This window comes from Nesoenas mayeri (genome assembly GCF_963082525.1).
Source record: "Nesoenas mayeri genome assembly, chromosome: 4".
Taxonomy (NCBI): domain Eukaryota; kingdom Metazoa; phylum Chordata; class Aves; order Columbiformes; family Columbidae; genus Nesoenas; species Nesoenas mayeri.
Window position 1 is genome coordinate 27,323 of NC_137540.1, and position 15,181 is coordinate 42,503.

At 53.6% G+C, this 15,181-nt stretch overlaps 2 protein-coding genes across 2 annotated transcripts; both read left to right on the forward strand.

Annotated features, from left to right (window-relative positions):
• Positions 1-405: 405 nt before the first annotated feature.
• Positions 406-3,443, forward strand: NPFFR2 (neuropeptide FF receptor 2; the record flags this gene model as incomplete). The annotated part of the gene is made up of 3 exons (XM_080343568.1): positions 406-721; positions 1,610-1,709; positions 2,603-3,443. The coding sequence occupies 3 exons, from the start codon at positions 406-408 to the stop codon at positions 3,441-3,443; spliced, it is 1,257 nt and encodes a 418-aa protein (XP_080199694.1).
• A 4,088-nt stretch (positions 3,444-7,531) lies between these two features.
• On the forward strand, positions 7,532-14,066 carry GC (GC vitamin D binding protein; the record flags this gene model as incomplete). The annotated part of the gene is made up of 12 exons (XM_080343311.1): positions 7,532-7,718; positions 9,579-9,648; positions 10,172-10,304; positions 10,408-10,619; positions 11,840-11,972; positions 12,118-12,212; positions 12,521-12,650; positions 12,788-12,990; positions 13,171-13,303; positions 13,380-13,477; positions 13,780-13,936; positions 14,013-14,066. The coding sequence occupies 12 exons, from the start codon at positions 7,532-7,534 to the stop codon at positions 14,064-14,066; spliced, it is 1,605 nt and encodes a 534-aa protein (XP_080199437.1).
• Between the last annotated feature and the right edge of the window lie 1,115 nt (positions 14,067-15,181).

Genomic DNA, 15,181 nt, shown 5'->3' on the forward strand with positions numbered 1-15,181 from the left:
ATTTCTCAAGAACTCTGATTATTTTTCTCAAAATAAGCTGTTCAAGTTGTTGATTTGTTTACTTGACACAACCCAATAAACCAGATAACATCCTGTCTGCTTTTCCTCTCCTTTGGGGAAGGAAAGACTTAACATACAGAGCCTGCGGAAGGAAGAAAACCTTCAGCAGTCTTACTGGTCACCTTGGTGCACCTGTGTCGTAAAAATCAAACTAACAGTACTTGTTGCTTCTCCCGTCTGGGGAGGCTCAGCACATGGCCCGTTACAGTAAGCCACGGAGGGGCGAGTATACATAAGCTTTGCATATGTATATCCAAACTAGCGACATTTCACCAGATCCATTTCAAGCATTCTAAAATGACCTTTTTAAAAATATCTTTTAAGGCACATCACAACACCAAGAAAATGGACTCAAACTCTTCATTTGACTGGCCTCGTGTGCTGAATTATAACAGGACATACAGGTACCTCTACTTGGAAGGCAACGTCTCCTATGTGGACTTCTACCTCCATCAGCCCTCGGTGGCAGCTGTCTTCATCGTCTCCTACCTCCTCATCTTCCTGCTCTGCATGGTTGGCAACGGAGTGGTTTGCTTTATTGTTCTGAGGAGTCAACGCATGCGTACGGTTACAAACCTCTTCATCTTAAACCTGGCCGTCAGCGATTTACTGGTGGGAATCTTCTGCATGCCCACCACGCTCCTGGACAACATCATTGCAGGTAGGCTGGCTGGCGCCGCGGGGCAGCAAGAGCTCGAGGGGGACCGGCCGGCGTTCCTGAGCGCCGGCCTCCCCGGGGACCCCGAGAGAGGGGTGCAAGCGACAGTGACACACACCAATCACCCCTTAACTCTGTCCCTGAAAGAGAGAAAACAGCTTCTTTGAGAAAGCTTGGGGCAAATTCGGAAGACAAGGGGCAAAACCTCTCACAGGTATCGCTCCCACACTGGTTAGCAGCGTTTGGGCACCCTGGCAGCCCTCTCAGCAGAGAGGGAGCTTGGAGGTGCTGGGACACTGAGGGACACTCAGGGAGTATTGCAATCAGCCCTGGCTATTCAACATGTGCAGTGACAGACAAAGCAGCAGCTTAAAGATCACCTTAAACCAAGTCATCACCAGCCTCACCTGCACATTGTGACTTCTGAAGGGGCTCTGGAGTTATTTCGAGCCACTGGCAGCCAGAGGCAAGGAAGAGAAGCCCCTAACCCGCCTTCTGCCTGGGGCTGTCCTTGCCGATCTCCACACTGCCCATCTTGAAGAAGGGATTCTCCCAGCACAGGGTTATTTGTTCAGGAAGACTCGGTGGATGCTGTGAGCCAGATGCAGAGAATAATCAACGGTACAGGTCATTTCCCTCTCTTGTCTTGAGATCCCATTTTAACAGAATGTCAAACCGCAAAGGTTTGCTCTGCTGTTTGTTTTGGAACATCAGAAACTCAACGGACAAATTTGGTGAAGTATTTTTTCATATAGCCTCTGTCTCCCTAACCCCTGCTATGGCCTGACAGAACAAAAGAAATATATTAGTTTGGGGCAGAAATCTCCTCTTTGGGGAATAAGCATAGCTACAGTGAGACGGCAGCAATTTCAATTGCCTGTTTCCTTCCAGGTTGGCCGTTTGGGAGCCTGGTTTGCAAGATGAGTGGGATGGTCCAAGGAATTTCTGTCTCTGCCTCTGTCTTCACTCTGGTTGCTATTGCCATAGACAGGTAAGATGGTAGAATCATTGAATCGTTTAGGTTGGAAAAGACCTTTAAGATCAGAGTCCAACTGCTAACCCAACACTGCCAACTCCACCACTAACCCATGTCCCTAAGCACCACACCTACGTGTCTTTTAAACCCCTCCAGGGATGATGTTTCCACCACTGCCCTGGGCAGCCTGTTCCAATGCCTGACAATCCTTCCTGGGAAGAAATTCTTCCTAATATCAAATTTAAACCTCCCCTGGTTTAACTCGAGCTCGTTTCCTCTTGTCCTGTTCCTTGTGAGAAGAGACCAACCCCCACCGCGCTACAACCTCCTTTCAGGTGGCTGTAGAGGGCGAGGTCTCCCCTCTGATGAGGCTAAGATCATAAACTGTCACTTTAATCTCCCTGTTGAGGCCAGTTCATTAATCCATACAACACTGTAAGAGATTAGATATATTTTGCTCCTAGGCCTATTAAGCAAAATAAAATGTACCTGGGTCTAAAAAGCAGCCACAGCAACTTGCTCCTCCACTGGTATTCCTTAAAGATGTGACAGCCTGGCTAAACCTGGCTGCCTGAAACTGGTCTGTTCCCTGGATATCACCCTAGATAGCAAAGACAGTGGTACCTGCTTGGGTTAAATCAAGTAGCAGCAGCAGGCTCATACGGAAAGAGATAAAAATGAGGAAATAGCAACAAAAAAATGTGACTTCTTTTAGATTGTGGTTACCAACACAGCTCTTAAATGGGGCAGCAAAATCCAACTCCGCTGGTTTATGCAGGATGGGGAGGTGATTCCATCTACGCTCTTTAAAAAGCATGCAATTGAAGAAGTGAACGCATGCTTGCCTGTTTGAGTAAGCGTTCCTTAAACAGCTCCTCTACATATGTCGCCGGGTGTCTTTGCTGCAGGTTTCGCTGCATCGTTCATCCGTTCAAGCAGAAGCTGACCATTTCAACGGCAGTCATCATCATAGCCATCATCTGGATTCTGGCCATCGCAGTCATGTGTCCTTCTGCCGTCATGCTGCAGGTGCAAGAAGAGAAGCATTTCAGGGTGATCCTTGGCTACGGGAACGAAACCCGCCCCGTATACTGGTGCCGAGAGGACTGGCCTGACCCGGGAATGAGAAAGATCTACACAACGGTTCTCTTTGCGAACATCTATCTGGCTCCCCTGTCGCTCATTGTTATCATGTACGCCAGGATAAGCATTGCTCTCTTCAACACCACGACGCCCGCGGCGGGAAAGCACAGCCAGGAGCAACGGCACAGCATGTCAAAGAAGAAACAAAAAGTAATCAAAATGCTCATTATTGTGGCTTTGCTTTTCACCCTCTCCTGGCTTCCCTTGTGGACTCTGATGATGCTTTCCGACTATGCCAACCTTTCAGACGTCCAGTTGCAGATCATCCACATCTATATCTATCCCTTTGCTCACTGGCTGGCCTTTTTCAATAGCAGCGTCAACCCCATCATCTACGGTTTCTTTAACGAAAACTTCCGCCGAGGCTTTCAGGCCGCCTTTAAACTTGAGCTCTGCTGGCGGGAGGTGGCTCAGGGGCACACCTGTTCCCAGCAAGGCCACAGCAACGTCACTTTGCCAGCCGGCAGCCACCAGACACCCCAGGATCACGCTTCCCAAAACGCTAAGGAGAAAGGGAAGACAGTTAGGAAAGGAAATTGGGTGAATAACCAGCAGGATTTGATAATGGAGGAGCTAGAAGAGGCCTGCAATGATGGGATTAAGTGAAACGTGCTACGAACTACCAAAATGATTTAAGCCTAGCAGAGTTCATCTGTTGTGTTGTGAAACCCTTGCTCTGTCAGCCCCTTGACAATGTTTCTTTTTTGAAGGAGATACACAACTTGCCCAGTATCTGAATGTGTGATGTGAGCAGAAAGCCAAATTCACCCTCCTGTGTTGGCAGCTTAAAGAAGGTGCAGCTGCCCTGCGGTCAGTGACGACCCGCGCTGCTCCTGAGCTGGACTGGGGCAAAGACATCACTAAAACGGGGTTACCTTCCACGGACTGTGTCGTCAGAGAAAAAGAAAACCACAATTAACGACTTGGATACAATTTCTCCTGACGCTCCCTGATGAAGAAGAGAACATTCATTCATTTGCTTCTGTGAATTTCTCAGAATGGCTGAAACAGGGTCGCTGGAACAATACTTACTGTCATGTTCTGGCGTGTAAGGCAACTTGTGAATACCTACAATATTCTTCTGATATCAGACAATGAAAATATCACTGCAGTTTGTAGCATCCAGCTAAACTGCAGAGCTGGGGAGAGGAGGAAATCACGAAGCCTGCAGCCCTGAGCGAACGCTCCTCCTGGGGCTCGAGCGCCGCGGCCCGGGGCACCTCTGGGCACTGCGGCTGAGGCCATCCCCGCTGCTGCGTTAGCACGGAATTTTACCTGTAGACCAAAATACCTGCTAAAGAGATTATCAATAAGTCCTCCAGTAAAAGCAAAACTAATCCGATAAACTAGTTTCTTGATTTAAAATAAATTTCTCTTTGTTCAGCAACGAGTCCTTGATATCACTCTTTCAGCTTCTCCTCTAAAGCATAAGCCTGTTCCTGGAACTCGTCAATCTCTTACTCCTTAATTCTCATTAAGTCAAATATCAGAGATACAGTCTGAATATCTGAACTGAACTCACTGGTTCCTGGGTCTTCATGTGGCTGTGCTCACGTTGCTTCTGCCTGGACATTTTGAACGACAACCGGTTCCTACCCAAATGGCAAAAGTATGTATTTTCAGTCAGATTCCATTTATTCGCCTTTCTGGTTGCTTCTCTTGTTAATTCTGTGATATAAGAAATAAATGTGATAAAAAGAAATAAATAGGAGTAAAAACTTGAAAAATAAAGGATGAAAAATGGCTTTTGTAGTGTATTTTTTGTAGGATCTCAAGTCTGTTGTTTGGAGGGGGCAGGTGTAAATCACCCACAAAGACTGTAGCTTCAATATTTGCAGGAGAGAGAACACCTCCAAGGCCCGTTCAACCTGACAAAGCTCAGCACGTACAGAGAGCTCCCTTGGAAGGATCTCAGAGGCCCAGGTACATTGCTCCTAAATGCTTCTAGTTCGCACACATTAAGCAACCTCATTAGCCTAAATGCCATTGATTCATTTTCTTGTACTGCTCTACTGAGGATAAAAGCCTTGAATTATTGTTCTGTAACTTGGAAATTCAAGTCAAAGAATCTCTACCTGAAATCTGTGAACATATTTCTTCATCTATATTTGGGCCTGAATGTTTCCAAGTTCATAAAAACCTTAAGGAAAAGCTGCTGAGACAACGGAGTGAGAGGTAGTTCAAGCACAGGTTACCTAAGCTACTGTGAAATGACCTCCAGATTCACTTTCGACCCCTGTCCCCCACCAACTTGTTGTGCTTACCAGAACAGCTCTGATTTCCAGACAGGTCAGGAAGACGAGAAGGGCTATTAGTCCAGCTTTCGGTGACCAACGGGTCTGCAGCACCCACCTGGAATTCACATCCCTCGTGGATCATTCCTTGAGGCATCTAGTGAATTACCCAGCTGCACACAGACAACGCTCTAATTGCACAGACATTAGTGACTTAGTGCTTAAGGACGTCATTGAGAGAAGCACAGATTGGCACGAACACCGCGCCAACGGGGCGCGCACGCTGCAGTGACCGAACCCAGGGCCTGATCAATTATTACGCCTGACGGGGGATGTTGTGCAAGCGGTTCAAAGGGCTGGGGGGCACAGCGAGGCACGGTGACCCCCGGGATGTTTGCGCGGGCCGGGCAGGGGCCTCTGCGAAGAGCCACGGGAGCTTAGCAGCTCAGCAGCTCCGGAGGAGGGTAAACAAGAGCCGACAAATCGGATCTGCCGATGCCAAAACCGTGGTCAGCCACCCGGGGCCAGGGGAGAAACGACAGCAAAAGGTGCGTGAACGGCAGAGAAAGTCACCGGGAACGCCGAACGGTTTGGCCCCAGCAGGCACCTTCGGTGGGTGCCATCCTAAATGGCACTGGGGAGCACGAAACTGGGGTGAGCAATGGGACAGCCAGCTAAATAGTACCTGCAAAATCCTGCGTGCTGTGAGCCAGGGCGAGGACGACCTGAGCTGCTGCCAGATGGGGACAAGAAGCAGAACCACTGTCCTGGCAAACACAAAGAATTTCATGTTACATAAGGTATTTATGTCAATGCTTGGATATTTTCTGACACGTTTCTCAGTGTTGGTTTAATTTCCCCCTCTCTTAATTCTTCATTACATTCACCTGCTGCAAAGATGAGACTGGAGAGAGGGGAAATCTTATATATCACGTGACTTACATATATATCTTACATACATATCTTACCTCTCGGAGAAAGACTGGCTGTTTCCAGCCTAGCAAGACACCATTTTTCACATCCCACTTCAACGGCTGATGAGCCGTTAAGCATCCCCTGATTTGCAGAGTTTTTTTAGAAGCAATTATCTTCAATTTAGTTTAACAGATACCCAGGTTTTTGTTGAAAATAGGCTGAACAGGTGGCGATTCAGCAGTGCATGGCTGAGAAATTACAGGTTGACTCCCAGAGGGGAGTCACAAAAGATACCGAATATCTGTGTTTATAGCCAAATAGGCCATTATCTAGGTTTATTTCCGCAAGCCCACTGTAATCATACCTGATCTCTAACGGCCCAGAATCCTCTGGAGCATCCACATTATGCCACCGTTTCTGATGTTATTCTCCAAGTCTAAGAAAATAATTCCTGGCCTGAATAGCACCTCAGTGGGCAAGTTCACCTCGGTGGGGGCTGCTCACCGTGGAAAAGCACCTTTAGTTGCAGTAAAGTGAAAAAATGCACTCTCCCACGTCTTTGGACATGCATTGGGTCCCAGTCACCCCTTTTGTTCACCCAGAGCCATCTCCAGACCACGACTATTGAAGGACTGTTCCCCAGAAACAGCCCCAGCACTGCCAGCTTGGGAGCGCGGCCCAGGACCAGCAGCAGCCAGATGCAGCAGCGCTTGCCCCAGACAGCTGCAAAACTCTCCATACCCTCATCTAGGTAGAAAGAAAGAGGATATCTGAGATTTGGTTGCTCTGGTCGTGATCCTCAGGGCAGCACCAGTCTGTCCACACACGTGAAGCCACCGGAGAGGAGTCGGTCGCTTCAGCAAACAGCGCTAACCCAGGGCAGTATTCGCTGGGCATTTATTTTGCAGTGGACTCTGTCTGTGATGCCCACTGTCTGTCTTTCTAAGGCTGAATAAATAAGCTGCTGCTGACCCTGGTGGCTCCGTGGTCCTTCTTCCCCAAGCACCAGCCTGGTATCTCACCAGCACCCACTGCCCCTCCTGCTGCAGGTCCTAGGGGGCTCCAGAGATCCCCCCATCAGCCTAATGAGGGGGGAAAAAGCAACCTACGCTCTCAGAAAGCAGCAAACCTTGGGGCACACGTGTGCTCGACATCCAGCCGTGGGTCATTTCGGGTGGGAGTCACCCTGACCCTGCACGGTGGAGAGGCTGTCCCCACCTAACCACCTCCCAGTGGCCACCACAGGGGCGCTTGGCACGCAGGCACCCAAACGGCACCCAAACGGCACCCAGCAGTGCCGCCTGCTCCCTCACACGGGCTGCCAGGGCCATTTCTCGCCCAGCAGCACGCGACATGGCACCTGTGTGATGCACGGGGACGCTGCGCCCAGCCCACCTCCTCTTGCCATTCACATTAAACCCATCACAGGCAGAAAAACCCTGCCTGAGCTCCCAGTGCAATGCGCTCCCGTTTTGCCAGGTTAATGATTAAAATCGGGCTGACTTTGGAGGCTCTGGCACCCAGATAACAGCAGGCAGGCCAAGGATGCTCACCCTCTGCCCCGCTGCCGGGATTAATCATTTATCTGGCAATCGGCAGTTCCTTCATATAAATGCCGAGAGGGGTTTCCCAGCACGGTTTTTGGGAGGCAGGAGGAAAACCAGCCGCACCATGCGGGCAGCTGTCACCCTGCTGCTGCTGCTCCTCGCCGCCGCGCGCGCCGAGCACCGAGGTAAGGGCGTTTATCGCGGGCGTCCCTCCCCGAGACCCGGTTCTGACCGATACAGCACCGCACGGTATCACTAATTACTAAATGGGCCCCACGACACCGCGCACGTTAACGTCAGAAAACTCAAAATGGGGTTTTCCACCCCACCGCCAAGTGAACGGGGCTTTGCTCTCCCCTGGAGATGAGGGCACGAGGTTGGGGTCTGTCGGCTCCCAGCCACCTCCCCACTTCTCAGCCCACGGCCGAATTGCTGGGCAGGAACGAGAAATGGACAAGTGGAGGCGTGGGGTGACGTTTCGGTACCCGGGACACCCCTTTCTGGTGACGCTGGAGGAGCGGGGAGGGGAAGAGGCTGGACTGTGGTTGGGGGTGCAGAGAGGAGAAGAGGACAGTGTGGCAGGGCCTGATTTATTACATTTTCAAGGGAAAATGAGATTTTATGACCCCTTTCAGAAGCACTATCCCACTGTAAAAGCCACCCTTCATCTAAAAACATGTTCTGTGCAACCTCGTGTCTCCCTCACAGCCCCATAGGGAATCCTCCACCTGCCAAAAGAACCTCTCAAACTTATTTCTCCCATACTGCTTTATGAAAATGAAAAGACATGCGACATGGTGGCACTTAAAGCAGGACTAACAGGCTCTGGTCCTCTGAGGAAAGCAAATTACCTTTTACCGTGGATTCCCCCTTTTCCCTGGGGCACCTGCCTTGCAGAAGCCCCCTTATTCTTTCTTTCCCATCAAAGCAATCATAGAATCATGGAACAGTTGGGGTTGGAAGTGACTCCAGAGGTCACCCAGTCCTCCCCTGCTCGGAGCAGGGACATCTTCACCCAGCTCAGTTTGCTCAGAGCCGCGTCCAGAAGCAACGTGACCTTTGGCTGGTGTGGCAGCACATAACCCCGCGGTTTTGGGAAACGACCCTGTTCCGCAATGCGATACCAGTAAATACGGGTATCAGTATCTACCCTGCCTGTACCAAAGTCTAACCAATGTGGTCTGCAGCAAAAATAAACAGTGTTTTCCCTGGGATGAAAGAGCCGCTGGAGATGTCCTGAGCACCAGAGTCACATCTCCACAGGCCTCCCAGCCGCTACAGTCTGCAAACCCTCCCCAAAAAACCAACAGTGCTTGTTTCAAACTCACAAAATTATGCATTTGGACAAGGGGGAACGCGCCTGATGTTTTACCTGTCGCCATAGGGTTTTTTCCTCCGCACCCCCGCTCTGGCTGCAGAGCTGGAGCAGCAGCTCAGGTACCGGATGCTCCTCCAGCGCCCGCAGCCTCTGCTGGTTTCCAGCACAGCACCAGTACCTTCCCGGGACCGCAACGAGTCTGGCTTGAGAAAAGAAGCCACTGCATTGAAACAAAACAAAGCAAACAACAACAGCATCTCTGCAGTGAATAAAGGGAGAGCCTGTCGGCATTTTGACCATGGCTTATGGTGGTGTTGCAACCCTTATTCCCACGCTGCTGCTGCCCAGGAGAGAAGTGGAAAGCAAGAGCAAAATAGGGGACAAGTGAGAACTGGCTGGTCCATAAATGATCATTTTCTCTGGCAAAAAGAGAAAGATGCAAGTTATTTTCCACGGTAGAGTCGATTAAGCAAAGCAGTGCTGGTTTAGTGGCTTTTGTTGGGTTGCCAATTTGCTACCCCATTTTCCTACCCCTTCTAGTAGTGCTCCCCAACCTGAACCAGCCCGAGCTGTAACACCGGGAAAACGAATTGGCTCTCCTGGGAAACGGGAAAGAGCCAGCAGGCGTGGGGAAACGCAGGCACAGCGCCCCGGCCGCGGCTCCCCGGGCACCGCCGGCTGCGCCTGGTAAGCCGAGCCACAAATCCTCCTCTTTCTGCTCTTACAGGTAGGGCTTATGTCCGGGACAAAGTCTGCCAGGAGTTCAAGACCCTGGGGAAGGACCAATTTCGAACCCTGTAGGTACCTCCTGCTGTATTTGCCTTCCCAGGGTGCTCTGTGCAAAAGTCAAGACCAAAAAAAAAAGTAAATAAAAGTTATCTTAGAAAGGGGAAGATTTGCACTCCCTGCAAACGAGGACCCCAAGTGCTCTAAACAGGCCTGCCTACAGGAGAGAAGTCTGCTTTGCGGTTGGAGTCCTCAAAACCAATTAGGTGCCTAAACAAGGAGAAGCCGCAGCAGAGCCGGTGCCGTCGCGAGGGCAGCCCGGCAGACCCGCCGGGCGCTCCGGCTGCGCCGTCCAGGGAACACGCTGCCGTTGCTCGCAGCTGCTCCTCTCTGCTGGCGCCGTTAAACCTCATTTTAACAGAACGATGCTGTGGTGTGGTTTTTGCTTTGAGAGAGCCACCTGATCCGGTTGAAGGCGTCCCTGCTCGTGGCAGCGGGGTTGGACTAGATGAGCTCTGGAAATGCCTTCCAAGCCAAACTACTCTGTGATTCTACAATTCCCCGGGCTCATTGCCTCCTTCCTCACACTCCCAGGACCATCATCGCCAACAGCAGGAAATACTCCAATGCCACCTTCGAGGAGATCAACCACCTCGTCCATGAAATCGTCTCTCTGGCCGAAACCTGCTGTGCCGAAGGCACCGACCCCTCCTGCTACGACGCTGGGGTGAGGCTGACCCAAACCAGGCACCGGACCCCAAAACCAAGGCGGGGAGGGGACGTGCACACAGCACACCCCCTTGCACGTAACCTCCTTCCCTTCCCCGCAGTCCTCGGCTCTGTCAGCCAAATCCTGCAGCAGCCGGTCGCCCTTCCCGGCGCACCCCGGCACGGCCGAGTGCTGCTCCCACGAGGGGCTGGAGCGGAAGCTGTGTCTGGCCGCCCTGCGGCACCCGCCCCAGCCCGTGCCCAAATACCTCCAGCCCTCCAACGAGGAGATCTGCCAGGCCTTCAAGAAGGACCCCAAGGACTTTGCGGACAGGTAAGCCAGGCTGGGGACAGCACTCAGTGTCACTGATAACGCTGTGTCCAGTTCTGGGCTCCCCGGTTTAAGAAGGATAAGGAATTACTGGAGAGTACAGCGGCAGGCTACAAAGATGCTGAGGGGTCTGGAGCATCTTTCTTATGAGGAGAGACTGAGAGAGCTGAGGCTGTTCAGCTGGAGAAGAGAAGCTGAGAGGGCTCTTATCAACGGTTATAAATATCTCAAGGGTGGGTGTCAAGAGGATGGACCAGACTCTGTTCAGTGGTGCCCCATGACAGGATGAGGGGCAACGGGCACAGACTGAAACACAGGAGGTTTCAAGGAGAAACTTGCTTACCGTGAGGGTGCCAGAGCCCGGACCAGGCTGCCCAGAGAGGTTGTGCAGACGTTCTCTGGAGACATTCAAACCCGCCTGGACCCAACTGTGTGATCGGCTCTGGCGAACCTGCTTTAGCAGGGGGTTGGACTAGATGGTCTCTAGAGGTCCCTTCTTACTCCAGCCTCTCTGTGATAATGCCGTGTGGAGCCTGGGCGCATGCCAGCACTGGCGGCGTCTGGTACCCACCGAGCAAACCTCTCCCGGGCAGCGGCAATCACTGCCACGGCTCTCGGCACCCACGGACAACTCAGTCGTGGGGCTACCAGTGCATTGGAATGAAAGATGGGGATATCCTGCATTTGCACAGACCCCAAGGACAGGATTTTACCAAATCACAGAATCATCATTTTGGTTGGAAGAGACCCTCAAGACCACTGAGTCCAACCATTACCCCAACAGTGGCACTAAGTCATGTCCCTAAGCACCACTTCTACAAGTCTGTCCAACCCCTCCAGGGATGGTGGCTCCACCACCACCCTGGGCAGCTTGTTCCAATGCCCGACAGGCCCTTCCATGAAGAATTTTTTCCTAATATCCAATATAAACCTCCCCTGGCACAACTTGCGGCCATTTCCTCTCATCCTACCGCTTGTTACTTGGCAGAAGAGACCAACACCCTCCATGCTACAGCCTCCTTCCAGACAGTTGTAGAGAGCAATAAGGGACAAGCGGTGCTGTCAGCCCGCTCCACGGCTTGGTGCACTAAGCTGGCAGCACAGGGAGACGCCTGGAGAGGCTCACATCCCCAGCACAGCCCTGACCCCCCAAACCCCACCTCTCCTGCACCCCAGCGCCCGGTCCAGCGGCACTGGCTCTCTCCAACCCACCTCTGCTGCAGGTTTCTGTACGAATACGCGAGCAGCTACAGCCAGGCACCCCTGCCAGTGCTCCTGGGCTCTACCAGAACCTTCCTCTCCATGGTCTCCACCTGCTGCATCTCCCCCACGCCCACTGTCTGCTTCCTGAAGGAGGTGAGGTCCCTCGGAGCCGCCGGGCTCGTCCCCGTCCCCACTGTGTGGGAAGCAGGGTGAGCGGCACACCGATGGCTCCAGGAGAGCTGTGGGCACAGCGCTTGCGTTCCCCTGGGAGGACACCTGCGTCTTCCTTCCGCGGCAGAAACTGGAGAGGAAAAACCTCTCCCTCCTCACCCTGATGTCAAACCGAGTTTGCTCCCGCTTCATGGCATACGGGAAGGACAAAGTCACCTTCAGGTAAAAGGGGAAAATGGCCTTTTCTCTCCTTTAACATGGCTTGGGCTGGGAGATCTTTCCTATTTCAAGCTGTGAATGCATCACGCAGGAAGCGTTCACAAAGCCGATTTTTAACTAAGATATAAAAACAAGCTGGCTGTAGCATCCCATAGGAATTCTCTGCATACAGCAGAGATGCAAAGGCAGCCCTGTGAGTCCTCATCGCGTCCCTCCTGCACGCTCCCTGGCAAAATCCCCTCTGTGACCTGGTGATAGGGCAAGGGAGGAGCTGAGCTCCCTGAGCCCCTTGTACACCTGTGCCTGCCCAGCTACCTGGCCATGCTCGCACAGAAGACGCCCGGTGCTTCGTTTGAGGATCTCTCCCCTCTGGCAGAAGACGCTGCTGAGGTGTTTTCCCAGTGCTGTGACTCGGTGGCTGAGGACTGCATGCAGAAGAAGGTAGGAGAGCCAGGAGCCAACCCTAAAAAGCACCTCCAGAGTCACAGCAGGGGCAGAGGAAGCGAATCCTATCCTGCTGAGGGGGTGGCAGGACCCCACAGCCTGACTCCACGCACCCTCTCCTCCCCTTCGCGCAGTTATCGGAGCACACCGCCAAAATCTGCAGCGTGCTGTCAGCCCGAGACGGGAGGCTGGCTGACTGCTGCCAGGGGAAAAACATCATCAGCAACTACTTCTGCATCTCTGCCCTGCAACCCGCACCTGCCCCCGGGCTGCCGCAGCCACCGAAGCCGACGAACAAGCAGCTGTGCGGGGAGGACGGGGCCCGCCACGTCAAGAGGTGAGACCCCGGCGGTACCGCTGCAGCCGGCGCACTCCCCTGCTCCTGGTTATCTGGTTTTATTATCAGAAAAATTATTACAATAATTACGTTATTATGATATATTATATATTATAGTAATAATTGCAATAATTATTATAAAAACCTGTACGGTGCCTCGTTTTCCCCGCTCCACCCCAGGTACCTGTTCGAGCTGAGGCGGAGGCACACCAGCGTCCCCGACATCTTCCTCGGCAAGCTGTATGACGCCTCCGAGAAGGTCATCAGGGAGTGCTGCTCCGCCAAGGATGTCCCCGCCTGCCTTGACAGCAAGGTGACCAGCTCTCCATCCCCAAGCCCCTCTGCCCAGGTTTAGTCCGTGGTTAGAGCCATCTTCCTCTGCCACGCAGCGCCAGCAGATGGATGGAGAGCTGCCTCCCTTCCTGGAAAAGGCCAACCAGCTCTGCGGGGAGTACAACAAGCTAAACTTCCTTGACTTCAAGAAGAAGTAAGACTTTTCCCCCCAGAACTGCCCCTCTGTGGCTGTGCATCGGCAGCTACAGACCAAATTTAGCCAACGCAAGGGATACACAAACAGAGCATCTGCTGGGAGAGAGGCAGAGTCGCCCGCTGACTGTTTCGAGCAAGGTCTCCATCAAAGCCTAAATCGCAGCAGAGCACAGGGAACCACATCACAAATCCCTTGCGCGGTGCCCAGCCTTGCTCTGTGTGATCCTGCCCCCGCAAAACATGGCCTGGGGATTTCACGTCCCCGGGTCCGTGCTAACGCCCCCGCGCCCCACACCGCAGGCTGCGGGAGAGCTTGATGCGCACGACACCGGACGCCAGCCCCGAGCAGCTGGGGCTGCTGGTGGAGCAGCGAGCAGAATTCGCCTCCACCTGCTGCCCCGCCACCTCGCCCCCCCTCTACTGCACCTCCAAGGTAAAGCCCCCGCCCCTCGTTGCCGTGCCGTGCCCATGGCAAACCCGTGCCGTGCCCATGGCAAACCCGTGCCCCTCGGCTCCTTCCCCCTCTCTTGCAGGTGAGCGCGGCGCTGGGCAACACGTGCAAGGGCGGCTCCTGCCTGCTGGTGTGAGCGCCCCGAGGTGAGCGGCCGGGGGGGTCTGGCACGGCAGGAGCGGGCAGCGCCCCTCCAGTGGTGCAGGGATGGAGGGGGCGGTTCGGGGGAAAGGGTCCCGGCCACCGCCCGGGCTGAGCTCTGCAGGGCGCGCAGGGAAGCGGGACGTGCGAAGGAGCACCGAGGGCACGCCTGGCAGACGGCTGCTTTGCCTCGCACCGGGAGAGGAAGGTGCCACCGAGCTCGCGGGTCCCGCCTGTCCAGCAGAAACAGGGACCACATATGCCTGCAGCTGCAATAAAGCCTGAAACAAGCACCGTCGTTGCTGCTGGAAAGGGTTTTTCCTTCATCCCACTGGGGCAGGGTGGGGAGGTTGGAGGGGGACAAGCACGGGGCTGGGGCATCCCTGGGGTGGGCGGGGAAGGGGCGCAGCCCCGGCTCTGCAGGCAGGACGATGGGTGCCAGCGCTCATCCTGGGAACTGTCTGAACAGCTAACCAAACAAAACCCAAACCACCCATCGAGTGGCCACAAAGAGGATGCTCTCTGCGGGTATTTGGATATTCACCCGCGGTGGGACCTCCGCGCACCTGTGTGGCAGCAGTGCACCCCGACTTCACTGCCCCCCGCCCCAAGCCCAGCGCCCCTGCCAGGGCGGAACCCCCACAGCCCTGCTGTGTGCGCAGGGTGGGCTGAGCCGAGCCCCGCCGAGCACCCGCCGCGCTTCGGGGCGCATGGGAGAGGCCGCCCAGCCAGCCGCCCTGAGCCCCCAGAGACGATGCTCAGCAGATGGCACCTGTCCTCCCGGAAAGCGACAGAAAACTGTCCTGATATCAAATTCTGCAGTCTTGGCACCAGCTCCGTGGTATTAGAAAGGGATGGTGAAGCCTCTCGACGTTTTCCACTACCAGCTTCTGCGGCGCCAGGCAAAGCGAAGCCCCCCGAGGCCTCCGAGCCTGGGCAGCTCAGCAGAGACAAACCGGAGACTGAACAGTGGGCGCTCCAGCAAGAAAACCCAGGTGATCTGAAGCGGTGGCCTAAGGAAATTACTGTACAGACGGCATCCGCATTCAGATCTGCTCCAAAACAACAAACTAAATAAATGGATACAGAAGGTGCAATTTTCTTACCAAC